Source organism: Callithrix jacchus, chromosome 7, assembly GCF_049354715.1.
Source record: "Callithrix jacchus isolate 240 chromosome 7, calJac240_pri, whole genome shotgun sequence".
Classification (NCBI taxonomy): Eukaryota; Metazoa; Chordata; class Mammalia; order Primates; family Cebidae; genus Callithrix; species Callithrix jacchus.
In genome coordinates, this window is record NC_133508.1 from 60,097,404 (window position 1) to 60,124,663 (window position 27,260).

Consider the following 27,260-nt stretch of genomic DNA (forward strand, 5'->3'; position numbering starts at 1 on the left):
AGGGAGGAAGACCAAGAGGGAGGAGAAGGAGGTAATAGAGAATAGGAAGAAGAAAGGAAAATGCAAAGGGTTACTCTGAAAATGAGATAAACATGACTCCTCATGATTACAAAACACTATTAAGACTCGACAGCCCTTAATAGACGCAGACTGTGGTTAAATTCTGGGTTGATGTTTCTCAAGACAAGCTTCAAATTCTGATGAACTAGCAAAAACGGAAACGTTCGAAACTGTCACACTTTTGATCAAGAAACTGTATCGTGTGAGATGAATACGTTTACTGATTAACACAATCTATTTCTATAAAGATGCATCCTAAAACCCAAAACCTCTGTGCGAACATACAGTTCTTTTTTCCCATGCTCCCCCATTCCCAAATATTACCTTAAGATCATCAGAACTCAAAAGTTCTCAGTAGCACAAGACCCTTACAGCATTGCACCTAGGAATACTATTAGTTACTGAAAAGAGGCAAATTTTTAACAGAAAAGTTCAATGAACATCTGTTAAGGTGGGGGTTTTAAGTATGTGTAAAGCAAAAAGACAAGCTGTGTATTAAGCACAAGACAGAAATATTTATGCCTACCATTTCATTGCAAATGCTCTACAAGTTGATACTGAAATTGCTTAAAATTTTCAAAAAGTTTGTAACTTTAACAAAAAAAACGTAAAATAATTAGATTCCAGAAAATAAAACCTTCGGATCAAGGAAAGCCCTCTCTCTTCAAGCCAAATACAAAGTGCTCATTTTAAAGACTTTTTATGTCATATGAGACCATTTGAAACTCATGTCAATTCAACACAATGCCACATAGCCAAACCATATTTCTGGATGCAGCAAATATACTGTGACTGGACTCATTCGATCTAATCATTTTTGCAAAAAAAAAAAAAAAAAAAAGGAGACGTTTAAAGATTTTAAAGGGCTGCTGGGAGATTCGGGATGCCAGCACTAACTCCTCCCTGACTTTTTCTCAACCTCTCTGTGAAAATTCATATTAAGAGACGGGCTTTAAAAGAACCAACGAAATGAAAACGGTTATCTCATGGTTTAGGAGTGTCGAGCTCTCATCCTACGACTGACTCACGAGAGATCAATTCAGCCACGTGAGGACTGCAAAAATCTCAAACAGGTAGCGTGAAAGGACCGAACCTTCCAAGAAGCCCTTGGCATTTAAAAAAATTTAGCAAAACGGTTACTACCGTGTAAGAAAAAGGATCGCCTTTCCAATTTGGTGCGCCTCTGACAGTCTCAGAATTACTCATTTCAGGCGCCGCTCGGAGCCTAAGTTCCACGGCCTCTAGTAGTCATTTTTTCCTTCAAATCTCAGCTCGCGGCATGCAGAATGTGGGAGGGAAAGGGAGGGAGGCTTCCCACACAAATCGGCCTTTCGATTTCTGCTCACACAAAACTTTTCTCCCGGCTCAGATAACCCTGGGATTTGCACCCCGCCTTCCGCCCCCCTCACCCTCTCACCCCCACTCGGCGCCAGGCCGGCAGCGGCGTGTGTGAAGCGTCTCCGCTGGGGAGAAGCTACAGGGCCGTGGGCGCTTCAGGCCCTTCGCGGGGTCGGGCCGCATGGAGCGGCGGGCGGAGGCGGGAAAAGCACGGCCGGCCCCGGCAGGCCGCGCGGAGAGCGCCCGGCGGGCCGCACCGCGGGCCGGGGGCTGTAGGGGTGTGGGGAGGAAGAGCGAGGACAAGAGGCGTCTTGGCCGGGCTAGGCCACAGCCGCGCTGCGGGACGAGACCGAAGCCGCCCCCAGCCGGTCCCCACCCCCACCCCGGGGCCTCGGAGCGCAAACGAAACGGGACCCGGCGCGGAGCCAGGGCCAGGCTGAGTCTGGTCGGATCGGGGCTCCCGGCCCCTCCCCCCACGGGCCGGCGCGAGACTCACCAGGGCAGAGCGGGGGCCGGCGGCCGGGCCCGTGAGAATCAGCGCGAGGCGCTTTGAAAACGACTAGAAATGGCGCGCGCGCCACCCCCTCCCCCCCCTCATGGACAGAGACGCGATCCCGGCAGCACGCGGGGTTTCCCGGAACTGCTTCCAGGGACTCCGAGCTGAGGGGCAATCGCTTGGCGAGGCGGCCTGACAGGCAGCTCAGAGAACCAATAGTAGCTAGGGAAAGCGGACCACGCCGGACGACTCGAGGGCCAATCGATGAAGCTGTCAGCTGAACCAATGAGGGTGCTCAGCGCCGCTGGCTACGGCGCCTCCGGGGCGGGGGCAGGCACACAAAGGGGTCTGTGGTGGAAACCCTTGGTGGCGGCGAGGCTTGGGGGCACCGGGTCCTGGGTGGCCAAGGCTCCTCCCTCTTCGTCTGCCGCCGTTGCGAGGCGGAAAATCTAGGCCTTGCGCCGCGTGGCCGCCTCCGAGCCCCGCCCCCTACGGTCAGCGCCGGCCCCGTTCGGCCATGGTGCTCGCGTCCCTCCGCTGGCCGCGCTGAGTCCCTGAGTCCTCCCTCGCACCTACACGGCCGCATTCGCCCGAGACACGCCCATAGCCACGCGTTCGGGCCTCTTTCGGTCATCTTTTCGCCTCTAGTGAGCACACGATTTTCTTTTTTTTTACTCCAAATAGATTATTTTTATTGCATTTTAGGTTTTGGGATACATGCGAAGAACATCCAAGATTGTTGCATAGCTATACACATGTGACAGTGTGATTTACTGCCTTCCTCCCCATCACCTATATGTGGCATTTCTCCCCATGCTATCTCTCCCCAGCTCCCTACCCCCCGCTGTCTCTCCCCTATTTCCCCCCAACAGACCCCAATGTGTGATGCTCCTCTCCTTGTGTCCATATGTTCTCATTGTTCAACACCCACCTATGTGGTGTTTGATTTTCTGTTGTCAGTTTGCTGAGAATGATGGTTTCCAGGTTCATCCATGTCCCTCCAAAGGACACGAACTCGTCGTTTTTTATGGCTGCATAGTATTCCATGGTATATATGTGCCACATTTTCTCTGTCCAGTCTATCATCGATGGACATTTGAGTTGGTTCCAGGTCATGAGCACACGATTTAAGGATGATTTGGTTCGTCGTTTTGCTGAGGATTTTGTCTAGAAAATCCTTGATTTTCTAGATCAGAGAAATGCCTCTTTCCCTCCCTGGCTCCCATCGACACATCGTTGGTGGCAATGCAGACTGTGAGGGAAATCGTAAAATGACTCAAGAGCAATGTGTAGCAGAAGTGATAAAGCGGGAGCCTTTTCCCCACAGGGTTTGGAGCTACTTGATATTCATAAAATAAGCAGATATATCCATCTCTGAAACCAAAAGAGCCATGCAGGGGAAAGGGGTCATTCCCAAAGGACACTATAATTCTTGTTGGTCCTAAACCTATTTCTCACCTGCCATTCTTACTGATTTGTTCCCTGTCCTCTCCTTAGTCGAAACATGTCTCCTCCCACTGGAATCTTCCAAACTCATTTCTGTAGTGCCAGCCCTTTTTTCTCAACCCCGAACTCCAGTGCCCACCCTCAGGGAGTGGAGAAAGTCAAGCAGTGGTCTGCAGGATTTCCATATGCACTCAAGGATGATTGAATTTCTCAGAACCTGTAAGCCTAGATCTAATTATTTAAAACAGGCCAGACGCCGTGCCTCACACCTGTAATCCCAGCCCTTTGGGAGGCAGAGGCGGGTGGATCAGTCAGGAGTTCCAGACCAACATGGTGAAACCCCGTCTCTACTAAAAATACAAAAATCAGTCAGGTTTGGTAGCATGTGTCTGTAATCCCAGATACTCCAGAGGCTGAGGCAGGAGGATAGCTTGAACCTGGGAGGCAGAGGTTGCAGCGAGCCAAGATCACGACACTGCACTCCGGCCTGGGCAACAAGAGGGAAACTGCATCTCAAAAAAAAAAATTGAAAACGACTACCACCCTCAGTCTCTGGGTGGATCCAAATTTTGTGTTATGGGGTATGAGGCTTACAGAAATGCTGGGAGTTATAAGCCAAGAGCGGTAGCTCACGCCTTTAATTCCAGCACTTAGGGAGGCAGAGACGGGTGGATCACTTGAGCCCAGGAGTTTGAGACCAGTCTGGCCAAGATGGTGAAACCCCGTCTACTAAAAATACAAAAATCAGCTGGGCGTGGTGGTACGTGCCTGTAATTCCAGCTACTCGGGAGGCTGAGAAGGAAGAATTGCTCGAATCTGCGAGGCGGAGGTGGCAGTGAGCCGAGATAGCACCACTGCACTCCATCCTGGGCAACAACAGCAAAACTGTCAAAAAAAAAAAGAGAGAGAAAGATAAAGGAAAGGAAAGGAAAAGGAAGGAGGAGAGATGCTGGGAGTCTTTAAGAAAAAACATTAAATGACGAATATCAATTTAGGAAGGGCATTGTAAAAGTAAGGGAGGACCCTGAAGCTTAACTTTTTTTTTTTTTTTAATAGAGACACAGGCGGTGCAGAGGGGATCTCGCTATGTTGCCCAGGCCAGTCTTGAACTCCTGGCCTCAAGTGATCCTTCTGCTTTGGCCTCCCAAAGTGCTGAGATTACAAGCGCCCAGCCTGAAGCTTAAATTTTACTAGCTTCACATAAATCTGCCTCTAGCGCCATAATCCTTAACCTATTTTGTGTCATTTGGAAGTCTGGTAAAAGCTATGAATCTCTTCTCAGTTTTTAAATGCATAAAATAAAGTACATAGCAATACAGAATAAACCATTTATATTGAAATACAATTAGGAAATATATTTTAAAAACACATTCGTGATATAGTAAGCTTTTTCTTTATGTTTTTTTAAGATGGGCTCAATTTATCACCCAGGCTGTAGTGCAGTGGTGCAATCTGGCCTCACTGCAACCTCTGCCTCCAGGGCTCAAGTGATCATCTGACTTCAGCCTCCCTAGTTAGTGGCTTGTAGGAACTATAAGTGCTGGCCACCACGATGGGCTAATTTTTGCTTTTTTTTTTTCAGAGATGGGGTTTCACCATGTTACCCAGGCAAGAAATTTTTCTTTGTTAACACAATAAATATTAAGATCTTAAAAAAGGCTCATGCCTGTAATCCAAGCACTTTGGAGGCCAAGGTGGGCAGATCACCTGAGGTCAGGAGTTCAAGACCAGCCTGACCAACATGGTGAAACCCCCATCTTTAAAAAAAAAAAAAAAAAAAGATCTTAGAGCAGGTCTAATAACTACAGAAATTGTAAAGGAATAAGATATTTCAAAAAAATCCATAACACTAATAAAGTGATATGAAAATGATTTCTATTGGTGACAGAGGGAAAGTTATTGCTACTGTGGTGTGTCTACATTCACAATGGGGAAAAATGCTAAATTTCAGTTAGATGTTAGAGAAAACAAAGATGTTATTTTTTTCCCCCATTCAAGTTAAAGTACCCCTTGCTTCCATTCAGGGACTCCTTTATGTCCATTGATGATATTTTTGTATTTGTTTTTGAGACAGAGTCTCACTCTGTCTCTCAGACTGGAGTGCAGTGGTGCAGTCTTGGCTCAAAACAACTTCCACCTCCCGGGTTCAAGCGATTCTCCTACCTCAGGTACTGTAATCTGAGTACCTGAGATTACAGGTGCCTGCCATGACATCCGGCTAATTTTTGTATTTTGAGTAGACACAGGGTTTCACCATGTTGTCCATGCTGGTCTTAAACTGCTGACCTCAAGTGATCCGCTTGCCTCAGCCTCCCAAAGTGTTGAGATTACAGGTGTGAGCCACTGCACCTGGCCTAGATACATAATTTAAAATGATTCTATCATTCAGTATTTTCTGGGAATAACATTTCAGATGTTCTGCTACTTAGTCATCAAAGGTATACTCCACATTTCAGACCATATATCTTGATTTTTTTACTTGGAAAGAAAATTGCTGTATAAATACAGATATTCATGAATTCGGTATTCCACAAATATGTATTGCATGCCTCTATATAAAAATCATGGAGTTAAGAGTAGGGTAGGCCAGGCAGTGACTCATGGCTCACACCCAGCCATTTTTTTTTTTTTTTGTATTTTTGGGAGGCCAAGGCGGGCGGACCATGAGGTCAAGAGATCAAGACTATCCTTGCCAACATGGTGAAACCCCAGCTCTAAAAAAAAAAAAAAAAAATTATCTGGGCATGGTGGCACACACCTGTATTCCCAGCTATTTGGGAGGCTGAGGCAGGAGAATCGCTTGAATCCCGGAGGCGGAGGTTGCAGTGAGCCAAGATTGTGCCACTGCATTCCAGCTTGGCGAGAGAGCAACACTCCATCTCAAAAAAAAAAAAAAAAAAAAAAAAGGTTGCTAAGGGGAGCTCTAGTTATACCCCATAATTTGTGAAATTAGGTAACAGTGCAGCCAGACCTTTCCACATCTCTTTCCTGTTACAGACCAAATCTGTTGTCTGAGCTGTTATGTCAATGAATACACTGATGCTTCTTATAACAATTATAGGGCCAAATGTGGTGGCTCACGCCTGTAATACCAGCACTTTGGGAGGCCCAGGTGGGCAGATGTCCTGAGCTTAGGAGTTCAAGACCAGCCTGGGCAACATGGTGAAACCCCATTTCTACAAAAAATACAAAAATTATGGCTCACACCTGTAATACCAGCACTTTGGGAGACCTTGGCAGTTAGATCACCTGAGGTCAAAAGTTTGAGACCAGCTTAGCCAACATGGGAGAACCTTGTCTCTCTACTAAAAATACAAAAATTAGCTGGGCGTGGTATCTTGCACCTGTAGTTCCAGATACTTGGGAGGCTAAGGCACAAGAAGCACTTGAATCTGGGAGGCGGAGATTGCAGTAAGCCGAGATTGCATCACTGCACTCCAGCTTAGGTGACAAAGCAAGAATCTACCTAAAATAAAAACGAGACAAACAAACATAGAATCATTTTTATTATTTTTAAAGCACTTTGCAAAATGGTAGAGTTCCAACCAAGACTGACCAGCACTTAAGCTGTTTGTGTTCCATTTTACCTCCTAAGATGACAGTTGTTTTACAAAAATAAAATGTCATGTAGACGACTTGCAATGGCTTGTAGTCAGCTTACCTTAAGATCTTATTGCATGCCTGCTTTATCATTTTTTTTTTTTTTTTGAGACGGAGTCTCGCCTTGTCACCCAGGCTAGAGTGCAGTGGCACTATCTCAGCTCACTGCAACCTGTCTCCCGGGTTCAAGCAATTTGCTTGCCTCAGCCTCCCAAATAGCTGGGGCTACAGGTGCATGCCACCAAGCCCAGCTAATTTTTTGTATATATTTAGTAGAGACACCACCACCATGTTGCTCAGGCCGGTCATGAACCCCTGAGCTCAGGCAATCTGCCCACTTTGGCCTCCCAAAGTGCTGGGATTACAGGCATAAGCCACAGTGCCCAGCCTGTCATCTTTTTAATAATTTTTTTTTTTTTGAGACAGACTCTTGCTTTGTCACCCAGGCTGGAGGGTCTTAGATGGGTACGTTACTTCTGGAAGCCTTCTTCCTCTTTCCAGAAGACCTCACCAGATGCACTAATGACAGAATTTTTACAGTTCTTTTAACAAGTACCGGTCAGGCATGGTGGCCCACAGCCTGTATTCCCAACACTTTGGGAGACTGAGGGGCTGATCACTTGAGGCCAGGAGTTCAAGACCTGCCTGGCCAACATGACGAAACTTCATCTCTACTAAAAATACTAAAACTTAGCCGGGCATGATGGTGGGCATCTGTAATCCCAGTTACCCAGGAGGCTGAGGCACAATAATCAGCTTGTACCTGGGAGGCAGAGGTTGCAGTGAGCCGAGATTTGTGCCACTACACTCCACCCTGGGTGACAGAGCAAGACTCTGTCTCCGTAAAAAAAAAAAAAAAGAAAGAAAGAAAAAGAAAAGAAAAAGCAGCTTGGTGTGGTAACCATCAGAAATAGTCACCAGCCCTGCTGAAGGGAATAAAGTTTATGTATATTCTCCTTATTTATTTTATTGTTGTCTGCTTATTTTAGGTCAAACATTTTCTGGGGGTTGAAGACACAATAGTGAGCAAGACAGTGACTTCTTCGGAGATATCAGGGTTTAATGGTGGAGACAAAAAAGTAAACAGGCAATTACAAAACAGGGATAAAGTGCTTTGATTGGGATAAACCCAGGGAAAACAGAAAAGGAATACCTGATCCGGTCTTACAGGATCAGGAAAGGTTTCCTAAAGCAAGTTAGGTTTGAGACCTGAGGCTGAGTAGGAGTTGGCCAGAAGAGTGGAGAAAAAGAGATGCAGCCTGGAGGGTTGCAAGTGCAGGGAAAGAGGAGGGAGCCAGAGCTGGGGAGAGGAGAGCAACAGAGGCCAGATCATGAATGACCTCCTCAGAAATCGCACTAAAGAAGGTTCACTGTTTGCTGCTGGCAATGGGAAGCATGACAGGGCTTTACACAGAAGAGTGACATGAAGGGATTTGCCTTTCAGAAAGATTGTTCTAGCAGAAAGGGAGAACAGACTGACGGGAATCAAAATAGAAAAGAGGAGACTCATTAGGAGGTCATTTCAGTGAGATGTGGCCCAGTGATGGTCTGAATAATTGCTGCTAATATTTTGAGCCCCATGATCTCATTTAATCTTTGCAATTCTATGAGGTAGACATAATTACTCCCATTTGCGGATGGGGAATCCAAGGAACAGAAAAGCTAAATAATTGCCCAAAGTCACATTAAGTGGTGGCAGTACAGAGAGCGAGGCAGAAGGATCTGAGAAATATTTAGGGGGTGGTATGGGCATGACTAGATGCATAGTTACATTTGTTAGCGATTTGGGGAGGGTGGCTAAATGAACAGGAGTTGTATGATATGCAAGTTTCTAGTCTGGATAAGTGGGCAATGATAGGAACAGAGGAGAAGCAGACGGGTAGGGGAAAAAGTGGCAAGTTGAGTTTAGGGTGATTTCAAGATGTCTGGGTAATTTCCTATTATAATTTTTTTAAACTTAGTTTTGTTATTGTTCATGCTTTGATGGGTAATTTCCAAGCAGAGCTATCCAGAAAGCAGCTGCAGGGGCTGGTGTGAAACTCTGCCAGATTTGGTATCATCCGCCTCAATGTCTCCCAAAAGGAAAAATAAAACTACCTTTCTTTTAGAGAAGCTGAAAATAATATAAACTTTGGAAACGAGGCATTTAGAAAAGCAGATCATGCAATGGGATTTCCCACAGACCCATTTTAGGTCATTACAAGGTAATTTTCTCCCATTAATTCTACCTCTCAGCTATTTTTCACTAACGATCTTAACAGTCTTTTAGTCTCCAAAGTCTCCTATATATAAGCAGGGCCCACATCTGCTACTTTACCGCAGAGGTGGGTATCTTAGAACGGTTTCCAAAGAGTCCATTTCTCCCAGGGCATGGGAACTCCTGTGGCAGCTACACTAACTTCTGAAACACTAGGGAACCATTTAACAAATCATCATTTCAGCGGATGTCCTAATGGCCTGGAAACACAGCCCTAACCTACCTCTAGGCTCTTAGAGAACAGTTCACACGGAAGGAAATTTGCCCAATAATAACAATGGCAAGATATTAACATATCAAATACTCTTAGAGGGAGGCTCTTGAGTTACACTTTTCCAGGTGAATTAGTATTTTCCCTTAACTTTCCTTCCCAGCAATGAAAAATGCTGAACATGCAGTAAGAAGAGTTTTTTTGCTTTTATTTTTAAGAGATGAGATCTTGCTCTGCAGCCTCAAACTCAGCCTTAGCCTCCCAAGTAGTTGGGACTACAGGCACATGCCACCACGCCTGGCTAAGAGTTTATACATATATATTTTTGACTGCTCTATAGACAGAGCAGGGCTAACCCATAGGCAGAGTGGCCCGGGAGTAGCCTAAATATTTTGAGGCCAGGTATGGTGGCTCGTACCTGTAAGCCAGCACTTTAGAAGGCTGACTCAGATCACTTGAGCCAGAGAGTTTGAGACCAGCCTGGGCAACATATGGAGACCCCATCTCTTAAAAAAAAAAAGAATTAGTTGGGTGTAATGGCACACACCTGTGGTCCCAGCTACTCGGGAGGCTGAGGTGGGGAGGATCACTTGGGCCTGGGGAGGTTGAGGCTGCAATGAGCCATGATCATGCCACTGCATTCCAGCCTGGGTGAAAGAGAGAAACTCTGTTTCAAAAAACAAAACAAAAAAAAAGTTTTTGATAAAAATTTCTCTTCTTTGCAAGTCTTGGCTACCGGATTAAAAACTTTTCTGTCTTATATTTTTCCTCAATATAAAGCACTTCCATCCCTAACTTTGCCTAAGCTGGCTATCCATTTTTTAAAAAAAGATTTCATGAGAGAAATTACTTGTAATTTGAAAATTGTGGCCACACCCTGGTAATACCTAATCACAGCTTTAGGCAGACTGTACTATGTCACCACCAATAGAGAGCCTTTGTTTCTAAGAGGTGTTTCTGTTCTAGGAACCCAATCCTAGTGTGGTAAAAACTGTTTTCGTATTTTTTTTCTTCTAATTATTTTCATCAGAGCAGTTGCCTGATATTTTAGTAGTGTGTGTGTGTGTGTGTGTGTGTGTGTGAGAGAGAGAGAGAGAGAGAGAGAGAGAGAGAGAGAGAGAGAGAGAGAGAGAGAGAGAGAGAGAAACCTGCTCTGTTGTCCAGGGGCTGGGGTGCAGCGGTGCTCGGCTTGCTGCAACCTCTGCCTCCTAGGTTCAAGCTATTCTCCTGCCTCAGCCTCCCAAGTTGCAGGGATTACAGGCGTGTGGCACCACACCCGGCTAATTTTTGTATTATTACTGGACATGGGTTTTCACCATATTGGCTAGCCTGATCTCAAACTCCAGACCTTAGGTGATCCACCCACCTCGGTCTCCCAAAGTGCTGGGATTACAGATGTGAGCCACCGTGCCTGGCCTTAGTATTCTTAATGAATACTCCAAAATATCTCCTTAAAGCAATAAGGCCTTCTCTCATCTTTGTTTTTGGATTTCTTTTTTCCTTCCCCAAAGCTAGTAAGTTACCCATACCAGATATTTCCATGTTGCTTTTGTCACCAGCATAACCTCCATAGGAAACTGCCTATGTTTTTTCATCTTCCCAAGATATGCCAATATATAGAGGGCTCAAGATACTGTACTCCCAAATTCCTACAAGAACATCTGTAAAATATCTGTATGTCCGTACAATGCATCAGTGTAAAGACAATCATGCCCAGTTTTAATGAACCTGATGAAAACCCATTATATGAATCAGTGCTGGATTACTAATTCTCAGGTTTGCTGATTTTAAAAATTACACTTTTAATTATAGAATATTATTAGAATACAGATATAAACACTAGGATAACTGTGACCAATACCATAAGGAAAACTGTTCTACATATTGACTTGTTCATTCACTAGCCACAACCATAGAAAACAGGCACAAAGTGTTCACAGGGTGTGCAGAAGCAGCCAGGGCCTTGGGAGCAGAAGGCATGCAAAAAGCATTAGTAGAGAGTCTGAGGCGTAAGTTCTACACAAAGTTCAACACAGCAAATGGGTAACAATTGGCAGAAAGAGAGGAGACAGCTGGTGTGGCTCTCGCCCTTTAAGTTTCCCAGCTAGACTGTTCATGTACGGAGATAGCTGCGTGTTTGGAAGCCTTGTCTTGATCCCTTCACTTCTAAGAAGCCAAAAGCAGCAGCAGGAACTGGTTGGGGCGTTGTGAAAACAGCAGGGAAGGAAAAGGGGGTGAAATACAGTTAGGTCATGGAACTGCTGTCATGTATGACCGCTCCCAAGCTGATACCCATAGTGGCTCACAGAAGCAACAGGAGAACTTTGATATTTATTAAAACCATCAGCAACATATATGGGAAAAGACATATTTGAGTTTAGTTACCGAGAACATATGTGTCACCCAACACCCACAGTCTGCTAGAGTTTGTATAGAACAACAATGAAAAAATGCTCCTTGCCTCAGTTTGTCCTCAAAATGGGGTGGCAACATCAAGGAACCCCCTGGAAGATGGGTTACTTTTAAGGTTGTGTTATTAACAAGTGATGTGGTCCCACACAGCTGTGGGTCACAATAACTCATTATAGTACCCTACAGTGCCTCCTTTAACACCAAATCCCCAAAAGCTACAGCAAAAACATTTTTTTAATGTTACAATGTTCACAATAAAGAACATTAGCGATAAAGCACAGTAGAAATGAAATGGGAGTACTCTCAAAAGAAAAGATATTCCTTACTCCAGTCCCATCTTCTGGGCACCAATTCCCTTCTACCCCAACATGCTTGGATAAGCATCAATGTTTGAGATATTTCTTAATTCCTACATGGACTGAGAGTAGGCAAACTGACACTACTGGGCTTAAATTGAGTGAACTGTTATTTTAACCACTTTTATCTGTAGGCTGGAAGGATGGAAATACATTCCTACCTAGGTTTATTAATTCCTTCTGACTAAGCCAAAGAGTTCTTCATTGCCATAGGAGATAAGTCATTCTGAGAATAGGACAATCGACCTATTTGTCCGGTCATTATCTTCCACAATGGACAAACACATACAAACAAGTGCTTAGCTCTGTACAAAGACAGACCTTACAGGAGAGTGCACACTGGAGCACTAGTGTTTACATTTTTTTCAAAGAATGAAAAAAGGACATTTATCACATTGGAGTTGTCTATACTTCTGTCACATGATTCACATCACCCAAGAACATGCTAAGTCTCTGTAAATTCAGTTTCTGCTATTAGGAAAACCACAGGAATACACATTACTGTACATACACATGCCCTGATGCAAACTAAGATAAACACTGGGATGTGGCCCTTATCAAATCTTAGAGTTAGCAAGATAGGAAAAGTTGATCTTAAAGATTAGAGGGGAAAGAAGACAGAAATGACCTACATTCCTTGGGAAAAGACTCTGTGCTTCCTTTCCTGAGTCAATTCCACTTGTTCCTTACACTTAACTGTCACTGATGGTCCTATCTTTCCGTGAAGATATTGTTCCTACAGTGTTCCCTATAGTGATCCCCAAAGAAAAATTATAAATCTGATTAAGGGCAGTAATAACCATGGGCATCTTTTACTAAAGTCACCACCATTGATGGGTCCTTGGTCCCCAAACCTGTGTCTTGTTTTTCCTTTCCAACTGTGTCTTCAGTTAGCTTTCACAAAGATGCAAGCTTTAAACAAGCTAATTAGAAACAATGAGGAGAAAAGTTACAATCATTGGCTTCATGGTGGAATCCAGCCCTCAGGGAGATGGAAAGATACAAATGTATGAGCAACTCAAGGAAAAAGCCCTTCGGAGAGGAAGATGTGTGTGCCCAACTACTATGGTGTGTGAATAGGTGTAGCAATTCAGGCAGAGTCTCTAGTTGCCTTTTTCCAAAGCAGCTGTGACCACCCTATTAAAGCCCCACATTTCCCCTAGTTCTTTTGGCCAAGGATAGGAGAAAATAATATTAAAGATTTACTCCATTTCCAGGCCTGGGCCTTTACTAGCATTTGTCCCTTGGTCTGCAGATTTCCAGTTACTTGTGGGCTGATTTTAATGAAGTAACCCATTGAGTGAGTAAAAACCACCATTTTGGAGGAGATAACATTCCCAAAGCTGTGGGTCAGAATGTCAAATGGCTTGTCATCTCTGATGGTTTAAATCATGGCCCACAACTAGGAAACTGAGTACAATAAAAGCAGCTCAGTCTTGAGGGAGCTCATTGATATCAAATAAAATTGTATCTTCAAATGAATCATTTCTCAGTCATCATAATTACAGGCGTTAGTCTGTATGAACTCTCTTATGTTTAATAAGAGCTGAGCTCCTGCTGAAACTTTTCTCACATTCGGTACATTCATAAGGCTTCTCTCCCGTGTGAACTCTTTGATGTGTGATGAGGTTGGAGCTCTGGGTAAAACCTTTTCCACACTGCACACACTCATAGGGCTTCTCCCCTGTGTGGGTTCTCTGATGTTTAATTAGATCTGACCTTTCACCAAAGCTTCGCCAACACTCATTACACTCATAAGGCTTCTCTCCAGTGTGAATTTTCTGGTGTGTGATGAGATGAGAGCTCCGGCTGAAGCTTTTCCCACAAGCATTGCATTCATATGGCTTCTCTCCAGTGTGAGTTCTCTGGTGCTGAACCAAGTGTGAGATGCGGCTAAAATTCTCCCCACATTCATTACAGTGGTACGGCTTCTCTCCTGTGTGGGCTCTGCGATGACGCACAAGGTCAGAGTTCTGACTGAAATTCTTCCCACACTCATCACACTTGTAGGGCCTCTCTCCTGTGTGGACTCGATAGTGTTTGATGAGATCAGATCTCTCACTGAAGCCTCGGCCACATTCGTTACACTCATAAGGTTTCTCACCTGTGTGGGTCCTCTGGTGCTGAGCTAGGTGAGAGCTCCGGCTGAAGCTTTTCCCACACTCCTCACACTCATAGGGTTTCTCCCCACTGTGGGTCCTTTGGTGTTGGATCAGGTGAGAGAGACGGCAAAAACTTTTTCCACACTCATTACATTTGTGAGGCTTCTCTCCAGTGTGGATTGTCTGATGCTGAATCAGGTGAGAACTTCTTCCAAAACTTTTCCCACACTCATTACAGTCATAAGGCCTCTCCCCAGTATGTGTCCTCTGATGCTGAATAAGGTGTGAGCTGCGACTAAAGCCCTTTCCACATTCATAACATTTATAGGGTCTGTCTCCAGTGTGGGTCTTCTGATGTCGATTAAGGTCTGAGATCTGACTGAAAGCTTTTCCACAATGAGAACATATATGATAGCGGATACCTGTATGGACTTCTTTGTGGACAAGCAGATCAGTGACTTGTTGGAGAGGATAGCTTACCCATTCTTCTGCTGTTAAATCTCCCCATTGTCTTTCTGACCTATCTCTGCTTTCAAAGACCTCTTCACTTTCAGGATTTTCCTCAGCATTCTCAGCAGGTCTTTCAGATGCGGTCCCAAATTGTACATCTTCACTAATCTCTTGCTTGGGATTTACCTCGCTGTCACTCCTGATCTCAAAATCTGTAATAAAAAGTAAACAATAAGACTAGTAAGTACAAAATTACCTATTCTGTCCCAGGCACTATACTAAATTTTTTTTTTTTTTTTTTTTGAGACAGTCTTGCTCTGTCACCCAGGCTGGAGGGCAGTGATGTGATCTTGGCTCACGGCAACCTCCACTTCCTGGGTTCAAGCAATTCTCCTGTCTCAGCCTCCTGAGTAGCTGGGACTACAGGTGCATGCCACCACACCTGGCTAATTTTTTTTATTTTTAGTAGAGATGTGGTTTCACCACATTGGTCAGGCTGGTCTCGAACTCCTGATCTAAGGTGATCCACCTGCCTCAGCCTCCCAAAGTGCTGGGATTACAGGGGTGAGCCACTGTGCCTGGCCTAAATTCTTTATATGAATTACTATATTCTTCATCACAGCTATCCTGAGAGTCAGGAATGGTGATGATCTCTACTTCATGAATGAGAAATCCAAGACCCAGACAAGTGAATTGACTTGCTCAAGGTCATAGCAAATGGTAGAGCAAGGATTCAAATTCAGGGTCTGTCAAAATTCATGTTTTGTATTGCCGTAATTTATTGATTCCTTAAGAAAACTGTACAGGCTAGGTGCCATGGCTCACTCCTGTAATCCCAGCACTTTAGGAGGCCAAGTCAGGAGGATTGCTTAAGGCCAGGAGTTCAAGACCAGAGTGGGCAATATAGGGAGAACCATATCTACAAAAAATTTAAAAAATTAGGTGGGTGTGGTGGCATGCAACTGTAGTCCCAGCTACTCAGGGGGCTGAGGTGAGAGGATCACTTAAGCCCAGGAGTTCAAGGCTGCAATAAACTGTGATTGTGCCACTGCACACCAGTTGGGGTGACAGAATGAGATCCTGTCTCTTAAAAAAAGAAAATAAGTAAAACTATAAATATCCTGGTGCCTTCAAAGAACAACTGGAAGCAGAAAATATGAGACTCTAAATTAGAATCACTAAAAGCCAAGAGTCTAGATATTTTAAGTGAGTGTGTGTGTATTTTTTAACTTGCCAAACCTTCATCATTAGTAGCATCATGAAATATTTACTAAGAACCCACTGTGGGTTTTTTTTTTCAGATGGAGTTTGGCTCTTGTTGCCCAGGCTGGGGTGCAATGGCATGATCTCAGCTCACTGCAACCTCCACCTCCTGGGTTCAGGCAATTCTGCCTCAGCCTCCTGAGTAGTTGGGACTATAGGTGAGCACCACCACACCCAGCTAATTTTTTGTATTTTTAATAGAGACTGGGTTTCACCATGTTGACCAGGTTGGTCTCAAACTCCTGACCTCAGGTGAGCCTCAGCGTACCAAAGTGCTGGGATTACAGACATGAGCCATCATGCCCAGCCAGAACTCAGTATGTTAATGTGGAAAAAAATGAATCTTTACCTATGTCCTAGTTGACAGAAACGTGACTGACAAATGTCACTTTCTACTTTTCAGTGACCTTTTAATAAAAATAGGAGTGGGAAGATTGAAGAAGGCAAAAAAAAAGATGTCTGGCTGAGAACATTCTTGGCATTGTCTAAGTATATTTCACATACAGTCTTCAAATGAAAATCAAAATACACAACCACTGTCCACAAGGAGTTTTATATCAGACCAGCATTCCCCAAATTGGGTTTCTTAGTATACTCTTCAGAAAGAAAGTATGTATGTTGGGAGAAAAGAGTTTACGGATAAACTAGGTTGGTAAATGGCACATACAATATTGCTTCCTTCAAAATCACAATGCCTAATAACACAGTAAAGGTTCCAAGGAATCCTGAGGTATAAAGGCCTTATAAGGCCAGATGCAGTAGCTCAGGCTTCCTTTTTTTTTTTTTTTTTTTGAGACGGAGTTTCACTCTTGTTACCCAGGCTGGAGTGCAATGGCGCGATCTCGGCTCACTGCAACCTCCGCCCCCTGGGTTCAGGCAATTCTCCTGCCTCAGCCTCCTGAGTAGCTGGGATTACAGGCAAGCGCCACCGTGCCAGCTAATTTTTTGTAATTTTTAGTAGAGACGGGGTTTCACCATGTTGACCAGGATGGTCTCGATCTGTTGACCTCGTGATCCACCCGCCTCGGCCTCCCAAAGTGCTGGGATTACAGGCTTGAGCCACCACGCCCGGCCAGCTCAGGCTTCTAATCCCAGCACTTTTGGAGGCTGAGACAGGAAGATCACTTGAGCCTACGAGTTTGAGACCAGCCTGGGCAACACAGGGAGGCCTCACTTCTATTAAAAATAAAAAGAGACTAGGGCGTGGTGGCTCACGCCTGTAATCCTAGCACTTTGGGAGGTCCAGGTGGGTGGATCACTTGAGGCCAGGAGTTTGAGACCAGGCTGGCCAACATGGTTAAACCCCGTCTCTACTAAAAATACAAAAATTAGCTTGGCATGGTGGCAGGTGCCTGTAATCCCAGCTACTTTGGAGGCTGAGGCAGGAGAAGCGCTTGAATCCAGGAGACAGAGGTTGCAGTGAGCCAAGGTAGGGCCACTGCACTCCAGCCTGGGTGACAGAGCGAGACTCTATCTCAAAAATAAATAAATAGTCTGGGTGCGGTGGCTCATGCCTATAATCCCAGCACTTTGGGAGGCCAAGGTGGACAGATCACAAGGTCAGGAGTTCGAGACCAGCCTGGCCAATATGGTGAAACCATGTCTCTACTAAAAATACAAAAATAAGCTGGTCATGATGGTGGGTGCCTGTAATCCCAGCTACTCAGGAGGCTGAGACAGGAGAATTGCTTGAACCCGGGAGGCAGAAGTTATAGTGAATTGAGACCACGCCATTGCACTCCAGCCTGGGTGACAGAGCGAGACTCCATCTCTAAATAAAGAAATAAATAGATAAATAGATAGAAAGAATTAGCCAGGCAAGGTGATATACATCTGTGATCCCAGCTACTCAGGAGGCTGAGATGGGAGGAGGACCTGGGACTGGGAAGTCAAGGTTGCAATGAGTTGTGATTGTGCCACTGCACTCTAGTCTGGGCAACAGAGCAAGATCCTGTCTCAAAAACACACACAAAAAAAATGCCCGTAATTTTTAAACCCATTCCCAAACTTATTTGGGCAAGAAACCAGTTTTTTGGTACTTCCATTCTTCTAACAAGTGCTTTTGGGGCTAGACTACAGAAATGTAAATTCACATTTTTTAAAGATTGTCATCTCTTGCTTTTGTTGGATATTTGGGTTACAGACTGCAACAGATCTGGGTAGATAACTATTTATGGTTACTTCAATAAAGAAAGGATTCAAGAAACTAGGGACATCAGAGAAAGCCCAAGTTAAAAAGGAAAGCCTTCAGAGTTGCCTTTTGTTCTGGGAAAGACTATGGAAATAAAGATTTCTTAAAAAAAAAAGAGGATTCTTCCTAAGGAGTGGCAGATGACCTAGTGACCCATACACGCTTGCTGTCTGTCAAGTCTTGACAGGAGACAGAATGAGTCAAAAGACTGTTCAGATTAAGAATATACTGTTTATTCTAGTTACACCCCTACCAAGTACAGCAAAGAGAGAAAACAGGTTTGCAGATGGTGTTAAAAAAAAAAATCAGCTTCCCTCTCTAACAGAATTTGTGATCTATTTCAGCATTCTTATGGAACAGCATTTGACACACTTGAAATCTGTCATCATCAACACTGTAACATCTCTAGATGAGAACCTACTCAGATAAGGAACCTGAGGCCAAGCTAGGGCTCTGAAGCCAAAACAAACGCAAAAAGGTGGCTTTCACCCTCCTATGAACCTGGGTCAGAATCCCCTCATCTTTTAGTGCCCTAGAGTAAAAGCACTACTTAGGGGGGCATTTATATCCTGGCAAGCACTATTATGCCAGACCTGTTTGGTCAGTGATCTGTACAAACAGGCTGGAGAATGGAAAATGACTCAGGGCACAAGAAATCTGAACGTTTCTAAAATGTACAGAAGCATTTTTTTTCTTTTTAGACAATATGACCTGGATGTTCCCACATTCAAAGATTTGCCTGAGGACTGAAGTCAAGACAATATCCAATTAAGTGCTTTAAAAATCAAACAACTAGGCTGTGTTGAAAGAACTAAGTCATTTCGACACGATCTCAAAAACATGGAGGCAAAGAAAGGTAGAATCCTGACTTACCTAGTGAGACGACATTTCCGTAATTCTCCTGCATAACATCCCTGTAAAGGTCCCTTTGTGCCGGGTCCAGAGGTCTCCATTCTTCCCGGGTGAGATACATGGCCATATCTTCAAACGTCACAGGTGCCTGAAATCACACAATGCTTCCTCACTATTCTGTATTTGGGACTTCTTGAAATTAGAAACATGGTTAGAAATACTGAGGAGGAAAATATATTAAGTGTGATCTGTAGAGTCCAAAGAAGAAATAAGCAAAGAAGAGATGTGGTAAAGAAGGGAGCAATTCATGAGTCGACTGCTCTGTCCCATGGCCAGCTATCCCTGCCCCACTCAAGAACTTTATCTTCTGGCTGTTTTCTCAGGACAAATCTGGCACTTGCATCACTCCATACCTTTACTCACAATGTTCCTCTTTTCCTGGAATATCCTTCTCCCACTAGTGAAATTCTACTGCTAAGGTCCCGCTCCAGTACCAACTGTTCTTCAATGCCCCCTACCGCTCTGCACCGCTCCACTCCCCTTGGACGCCCCATATAGACAATCATTCCCACTTCTTGGGAGTGATTCCCACACTACAGCACTTTGTTCCTACAGCAAACAGAGCACTCTCACGTTGTGTCACGCTTAAACGGATGCGTCTTTCTCTCTAAAGGTTGTGAACTGTGAGCTGTGAGCTGGAAGGTAGCGCCCATCTCGTCCATCTTTATTTCCAGTATTTAAAGGCATACAGCAGGTGTTCGATATATGCTTGTTTGCGACTATAACGGCCTGGTACTAGGCCCCTGGAGGCAGAATATCGAAGCAAGCGAATTACTAATCCCAGGGAATTTCCCACAGGGACTTGCAGAGCAGAGAAACGCTGGACGAGGCGGGTAAGCAGAGACAAGGTCCGAGAAGCCACCCCTGTCTTACCTGGGACCCAGCCATGAGCAGGGTGGCTGCCATCTCCAGCGCAAGGATTCTCCTCCTGGGAGAGAAAGCAGGAAAAGCAGCTAGCAGACAGCGCTGAAGGAGGCGAAAAGCAGGGCGTGAGACACGGAAAACAGGCCCTGCCCACTCCTCAGGGCTGGAGTTCTGGCCGCAAGGCGGGCAGGAAGGGCCCTGGACTGGGGCCGGGTCACTCTCCTCCCTGACCCTTGAGCGCCACCGGCCCTCCGCGTTGCGGCTACTGCGGGGTGGAGGCAATGCCAGAATCTACTAGGACAGCCCCCTGGGTGGGTCCCTCCCGCGCCGGGGGTCAGACGGATGCTGTCTCAGGGAGGAGGTGCTCAGCCCAGCCCAGGAACGCCTCCGCTTGGCCATCTCGAGGCCGTGTCCTTTCCGGCAGCTGCCTCAGCCAATCAGCGAGCGACGCTCGTAAAACACTCCGCCAATCAGAGGCGGAACAATAGGCCCGCCTCCCACAGCGTGGCCAAGAGCCTCTAGTACGCCTGCGCCTGCCCCCATGGCCTGCCGGGAGTTGGAGTTCTACTCCCGCGTACAAAAGCCAGCCAGAGGCCAAGAGCCAAGGAGGGAAAAGAACAAAAGAGTTAGAAGTAAGTGCGTCCTCCCAGTCAGGGCGGCGTATTCTCGCTTTCCTCTCATGGAGACTGCGGCACGATTAAGCCAAGGAGGCTGCGTGCTTCGCCTCACGTCCCTAGAAGATTCTCTTGAGTTGGGCCTTATTATCTGCGAAGTCAAGCCTAATTTAGGCGCTGGCATGTGTTGAGATGATCTAGAATTAGCCCTTGCTTGACAGCCCAGGCCGGAGAGGGAAGCGGCAGCCGCCCACTCCCCAGGGGAGACTCGGAGGCCGCGCTGGAACTTTGAGCCCCGCCCACGCACTACATTTCCCAGCACGGCCTGCGGCCGCACGGCTCTGCACAGAATACAACTCCCGAGAGGCGCCGCGTTGCCCGGGCGGCTCGGGAGTGCGGTTTGCAGCTGAGCTTGGCGGTGTCTCTGCTCCGGCGCTTTAACCCTGTAGGGGCGTGCGACCGCGTCCTTTTCAAGAGGGCGCCCCTTGAGCGGCTGACTGAGTGGCGTCCAGCGGCGAGGAGGCGAAAATCCTGGGGAACTCAGGGTGGCGTTATAGGGCGTGTAAGGGGGAGATAGCCAGACCCCGGGGCGGGGGGCGAGTCCTCCTTGTCGTCCCCGAGGGCTTGTCTGCTACTAGGGCTGTTGGCGGCCTCCTGCGCCGAAGGGACCGTGGGCGTCTGAGGCCTTAAATCAGGCGGGCCTTCAGGATGTTAGTCCCTGTCTGGTTGAAGGTAGGAAGCCAAAAGCCCGAGTAGGGGACGAACAGACTTACCTCCTGTCCCTCAAAAGATCCACTAGATCGTCGGCTCCAAAATCTGAGAGACCGCGAACGGATCCCAAAGCACCAGCGTATTCGCAGACCTGGGGTTCGGAAAGATTCTAGAGAGCACTGGCAGGTCCCGGAGGTCTCAGACCCTCAGGTAGATCTCAAATCCATAGACTTGCAGGCGAAGCCCAGATATCGTAGGCAGATCCTAAATACTCAGATTCCCGAGGTCTCAGACTCGCAGGCAGTTGAGCGAAACCACAGACTCGTAGGCAGATCCCTGAGACCACAGAGGCTGGCTAAGAAACCACCGGCAACTAAGCTGCATTCAGCTGGATCTCCTCAGACCGGGAGGACTCGCAGCTTTCCCTTTCCCCAGCCAGGATGAGGGAATTAGACAATGGGAGTCGAGCACCAGGGAAAGCAAGCATTCTGCGTGGGGAAGAGCTCCGAGCTCGCTGTAGCCTTGGAGAGGGAAGTGATGGAAAAAGAATATAGCAGCTTATTAGGGACTCCCACCCTCTTCAAGTTATAAATATCCCCAGAACCTTGGCTATGTGCCCAGAAGCCTGTTGTCTCTAACTGTACAGGAGACTTCTCTGCCTAGGCTGGGAAAGGGGCCTTTCTTTTGTTTTGCAGATAGATCCACCCACCGAGGAACTTGAAAATTTTTTCAAACATAACTCCAGGCCATGCTTTTATTAGTGAGTGTCCTTTTTCCCAGTGCCCAGTTACTTATGATTAAATTACTCAAGTGTCTAAAAAGAACTAGAAGGACCTAACCCAGCCATAATGCAGACTTTCCCATTCCTTCTCTTTCCACCCGCAACTGTGGGGCTAGGAATTTTTCAGATGTCGCAGAATTATACCATCCTATCCCATCTAAAATTGATCCGAGGCTGGTCCTATGGGTTACCAAAATGTAGAAACATTAATGTAACTAAAGTTGGTATACAACCCCCCACACTGCTAAATTTGGCGACAAAAATAAAAATAAAATTGATTCAAGAAACACCTAAAATTGATCCTGGAGGGTCCCCAAGAGGCAGTATCTCCAGTGGAAAGAGTGTGGGCCTCAAGGTCAGACAGACCTGGTTTGGAATCCAGGCTGTGTATCCTTTGGAAAGTCATTGAATCCAGGCCCATTTCCTTTTCTCTAAAATGAGGGTCATCATAACTAAGGATGTTGTGAGGCCTGAGTGAGATGATTAAAGGGCTCAAGAGAGTGTGCTCTTGGATGATAGCTGTTACTTTTTATTAACCCTGGCTTTGGTGGTCAGGGAAACTTCCAGAAATGCTTGTGGGTATATTGGATAGTTAAGAAAATCTCGGAAATCAAAGTGGCTCAACAGTTGTGAGGATAAGTGGGTGACATTATCCTCACATTGTGTTTCTTCCGGAAATTCAGACAGAACAGAGGTTGGGCCAGTTTGGTGGGTTCAAGTAAGTGGTGTGTTGAGTCTAGTAGGGCATAGGTACTTGAGGCTGCCAAAACCCCAGCAAGTTGAGGCTTCAGGCTCAGGGAAACTTCTGGGTCAGAGGTTAATAACTATGCTTCTTGGAGAGAGGAGGATTGCCTTTCAGACTAGCTGAAGTAATTACAGGTTTCTAACTGGGCCTAAGGTGAGCTGAGGGCTTGAGCCCCTCCGCCCAGCGGGGTTCCCTTTTCATCCCTTCTCTGACAGATTGCTTTGTAAACTTTCTTAGGCCTTCCCCCACTCCTTTGCCCCAGTACTTTAAGCCCTTCTTTGTCTTGCTGTTTCTTTTATTCCTCAGGCCTGCAGGGCGGGGGCGGGGTGGCGCCCAGGACGACTCTCCCGGGCTCAGCTTGGCTGCCTGCCTCCTTCTGTAAGTGCTTTTTTCTTTCTTCACCTGGGACCCTCCAGAGGTTGGAAAGAGAAGAGAGGCTGGGAGCGGATGGAAAGCATGACTGCATCTGAAGCCCCTGGGGGGAGTGGGGAAGAGGGAGTGGAAGGACAGTGGCTGAGGGGCTTCCTGTTGCAGCCTTCAGCTGGACTCAGGGTTGGGGTCACTGGAGGAGGAGGTGGCTTCCTGCTCCATTGTTCAGGACTGCAGCGTTTCTTGAGAATACTTACTGTATGTGGGTTTTCAGTAACCAACTTAGAAAGCTGTATTCATTCCCATGATTCAGCAAACAGTGAGTACCTACTGTGTGCAAAGGCAGCAGTACAGCCTGTTATCACTGGGGAAGAGGCCAGAAGAGCCATTTATTTGGCCAGGGTCTCCAATTTAGGCTCTTGACGTTATCTCTAAATAAGGTTAGACATGATGTTGGATCCACTGGCCAATGTGATCAAAGACCCTCCTTGTATATCCTTAAAGCTGTACTCTATTATCAGGCCACTGTGCCTGCGGAGCACTGTAAGTTCTTATGTTTTAATACATCTTATAATTTATATCTTGTGAGCAGCACAATTGTCATAGTTTTTTGTATCAAAAACATGAACTTGCTAAACATTTTAAAACATGCCTTGATGTGTAATCCTGTTTTGTCATCTCTTCATTTTCAAACAGATGGGGCACCTCAAAAAGTCAAAATGACCTGGGCTTCTCATGACCCCTGCTAGGAGGGGTGATAAAGAACTCATCAGTGCACAGGGAGTTGGGGACATAGGTGATACACTGAGTTGCAAACAGTCATTGCAGTCCAAGTGCTATAATAAGGGGTGAGCTAGTCTGTACCCAGGAGTGGGTGGATTCCTAGCTGGCTGGGAGTGGGGGAGGCTTCACAGAGGAGGTGACATCTGAGCTGGTAAGACTGTAGGAGTTTGGAGGTGGAGAAGGTGGGAGGGAAAGCATTCCAGTCTTCAAGAACAGCATGTGCGAAGGCACGGAGGCGTGAAAGGCCAGAGCATGTTCCAGGTTGGTCAGGATTGGTTATGGCTAGAGGGAATGGTGTGGGGGTGGAGCAGCAGGGGGAGGAAGCAGAGCAGGGACAGTTCCTTATGTCCCCTTGCCTGCCTGCCTGTTTGTCTTTGCCTTTGGCTGTGGATGGCAAAGCTAGTGATGAGGTAAAGATGAGGGAGGCCTGGGGACTGGACTGGAGTGAGGAGAGCAGATTGACTCTGCAGGAGGAGGGGGAAGTGGAGATGATTGGGAAGCTCTTTATGACCTCATGCATTTCAGTTGGTTTTCTCCAAAAAGAATCAATATTTTCCAAAAATATAGATAATTGCATTAAAAATTCAATACAAGGCTGGGCATGGTGTCTCATGCCTGTAATCCCAGCACTTTGGGAGGCCAAGGCAGGTAGATCACGAGATTGGGAGTTCAAGACCAGCCTGGCCAGCATGGTAAAACCCTGTCTCTACTAAAAATACAAAAATTAGCTAGGCACAGTGGCTCATGCCTATAATCCCAGCTACTCAGGAGGCTGAGGCAGGAGAATCACTTAAATTCAGGAGGCAGAGGTTGCAGTGAGTCAAGGTCACACCACTACGCTCCAGCCTGGGTGACAGAACAAACCTTTGTCTCAAAAAAAAAAAAAAGCCATACAAATTTATTTAGTATTATTTAGCCTACTTAAAGACATCAAACAGACCCATACCCACTGAACCCTATTCTGTATCAGCTGCTGATCTGGGAAATAGGACACCACCCCTCACAACCACTGCTGGGCTGCTGTGTGGATTAAATGTGAGAATGGTACAGAGGAGGGCCTTGGCACACAATGGCCATCACTATTACGGGGGAAGGGAAAACATCACAGATGTTCTGTGAGGTGAACATATTGCAAAGTGCCTCTGGGTTCAAATCCAGATTCTTTCTCTAAAAACAAATTACTCTCAGAACCTTGGTTTTCTTAGTCTGTAAAGACTATAATAATACAAATTCATTGAAAGTAGACTAGTGCTTTCCAGGGCTTGGGGGAGGAGGAAATGAGTTATTTAAGGAGTATAAAGGTTCGGTTTGCAAGATGAAGAGTTCTAGAGACTAGTTGTACAATATGAATGTGCTTAACCCTACTGACCTATACACTTAAAATTGTTAAGATGGGCTGGGCGTGGTGGCGTATGCCTGTAATCCCAGCACTTTGGGAGGCTGAGGGCAGTGGATCACATGAAGCCCAGAGTTGGAGACCAGCCTGGCCAATATGGTAAAACCCCATCTCTACTAAAAATACAAAAGTTAGCTAGGCGTGGTGTTCACATCTAATCTCAGCTACTCAGAAGGCTGAGGCATGAGAATCACTTGAACCCAGGAGGCACAGGTTGCAATGAGCCAAGATTGCATCACTGCACTCCAGTCTGGGCGACAGAGAGAGACTGTTTCTTTTTCTTTTCTTTTCTTTTTTTTTTTTTTTTTTTTTTGAGAGTAAAGTATTGCACTTTATTATTCCAAAAGGAGAGACTGTTTCAAAATAAATAAAAGTGTTAAAATGGTTTAGGTTATATATAGTTTACTACAATGTTTTAAAAATAATATAATAATAGTAACCTAGTTCATGAGGTCAGAGGGTTCATTGAGGCAATCAATATAAAGTGCTACCCTGCACTCATAGTAATGACAATAGCTAACATTTACTAATCAGACACTATGTGTTAGGCCTGATTCTCCTGCTCTCTTTGTATTAACTAAATGAATTCTCACAGCAACCCTTTGAGCTAGGAGCTGTTTTACAGATGAAAGCAGAAGCATGCAGAAGTTGTATAATGTGCCCAAGATACTCAGCTAGTAAATGCTCAGTGATAATAGATATTACTGACACCATCATACAAAGAAATTTTAAAGGAATCATCATCATCACGGTAGAATATAATATGTGCTACGAGAATTTCATGATGCTATGGGAGTTCTAGGAACTATCTCATGTTGCTAGGGGATCAGAGACCTCGTAAGATGTGCACTTGAGGTGAACCTTGAAGAATGGTTAACATTTGGATCGGGCTGGGGAGAAGGAAGCAGTATAGGTAGTCACAAATGGGAAGGCCCATTGGGTATTCAAACACAGGGCAAATATCTCCTTTAGCCTGGAGCATAAAGGAGAGCAGAGGTGGACGATGAAACACCAAAGCCAAGCAGAGGGCAAGGGCCCACTGACACAGTCAGAAATAAAAACCTCCAGGACCCTCGGTTTAAAAAAAAAGGCACAGGGCATCTCTACAAATTAAAAAAAAATTAGCCAGGGGTGGTGGTGCACCAGGTGTGGTTCTAGCTACTTGGGAGGCTGAGGCAGGAGGATCACTTGATCCTGAAATGTCAAGACTGCGGTGAGCTGTGATTGCACCACTGCACTCCAGCCTGGGTGACAGGATGAGACCCTGTCTCAAAAAAAATTGTTTTTAATTAAAAAACAGATGTGTGTTCAGTTTCAGATTAACTGTATTATAGTATTGAGAGGGTCACTGGGGTCCTTGGGAAGAGATATCCAAATAGGCACTTGGCAATATAAGCCTTGAGCTAAAGAAAAACTGCAGCTAATGAGAGATTTGGTAGTCTGGATGAAAATACTAAGAAAGACTTCTCATCCTATACAGTATTTTGGGTTCCTTGAACCTTTTGAAAGCACCCAAATTGACCATAGGATCTTGAACAAACTTCCATTCTTCCATTTTCAAGTTCTTTTTTGTTTTGAGGTGGAGTCTTGATCTTGTCACCAAGGCTGGAGTGCAGTGGCAATCTCAGCTCACTGCAATATCTACCTCCTGTGTTCAAGCGATTCTCCTGCCTCAGCCTCCAGAGTGGCTAGGATTACAGGTGCGTGCCACCATGCCTGGCTAATATTTTTGTGTTTTTAATAGAGACAGGGTTTCACCATATTGGCCAGGCTGCTCTCGAACCCCTGACCTCAAGTGATCTGCACACCATGGCCTCCCAAAGTGCTGGGATTACAGGCATGAGGCACTGCACGCAGCTTATTTTCAGGTTCTTTTAGACATAATATTCTGGTGAGCTCTTTC

At 45.6% G+C, this 27,260-nt stretch overlaps 2 protein-coding genes and 1 long non-coding RNA gene across 10 annotated transcripts in view; 1 reads left to right on the top strand and 2 right to left on the bottom strand.

The window, feature by feature from the left end:
- The window catches only part of HNRNPR (heterogeneous nuclear ribonucleoprotein R), a 32,139-nt gene extending 30,133 nt beyond the window's left edge, over positions 1-2,006 (bottom strand). For 3 of the 5 annotated variants that reach the window (XM_002750412.7, XM_002750411.7, XM_009000608.5), the window contains exon 1: positions 1,895-2,006. The gene's annotated coding sequence lies outside the window, so the exon portion shown is untranslated. Of the gene's footprint in view, positions 1-1,477 lie in introns of all 5 variants that reach the window. The other 2 variants (XM_035308109.3, XM_078330723.1) reach the window with 1 other exon arrangement.
- A 9,714-nt stretch (positions 2,007-11,720) lies between these two features.
- Positions 11,721-21,819, bottom strand: ZNF436 (zinc finger protein 436). 4 transcript variants are annotated; one of them, XM_009000612.5, is made up of 4 exons: positions 21,346-21,819; positions 19,968-20,022; positions 19,056-19,182; positions 11,721-14,940 (listed from the first exon to the last, which is right to left on the bottom strand). In XM_009000612.5, exons 2-4 carry the CDS (start codon positions 19,998-20,000, stop codon positions 13,688-13,690), a joined length of 1,413 nt encoding a protein of 470 aa, XP_008998860.2. In that variant the 5' UTR covers positions 20,001-20,022; positions 21,346-21,819; the 3' UTR covers positions 11,721-13,687. The 4 variants fall into 4 exon arrangements, with proteins under 4 accessions (XP_008998860.2, XP_035164001.1, XP_008998861.2 ...); XM_035308110.3 differs by having other exon boundaries at positions 19,968-20,060; XM_009000613.5 differs by lacking the exon at positions 19,968-20,022.
- The window catches only part of LOC144576948 (uncharacterized), a 32,062-nt gene continuing 25,308 nt past the window's right edge, over positions 20,507-27,260 (top strand). Inside the window, exons 1-2 of the long non-coding RNA XR_013519860.1 lie at positions 20,507-20,590; positions 23,116-23,187. This is a non-coding gene — a long non-coding RNA (uncharacterized LOC144576948). The remainder of the gene's footprint in view (positions 20,591-23,115; positions 23,188-27,260) is intronic.

Bases quoted from the DNA above. Each gene is read 5' to 3' on its own strand.
- ZNF436 (XM_009000612.5), bottom strand. From the start codon at position 20,000: ATGGCAGCCACCCTGCTCATGGCTGGGTCCCAG. The intron at 19,183-19,967 runs GTAAGACAGGGG...GTGTGATTTCAG, and splicing joins TGCTCATGGCTGGGTCCCAG to GCACCTGTGACGTTTGAAGA. The intron at 14,941-19,055 runs GTAAGTCAGGAT...TTTTTATTACAG, and splicing joins CGGAAATGTCGTCTCACTAG to ATTTTGAGATCAGGAGTGAC.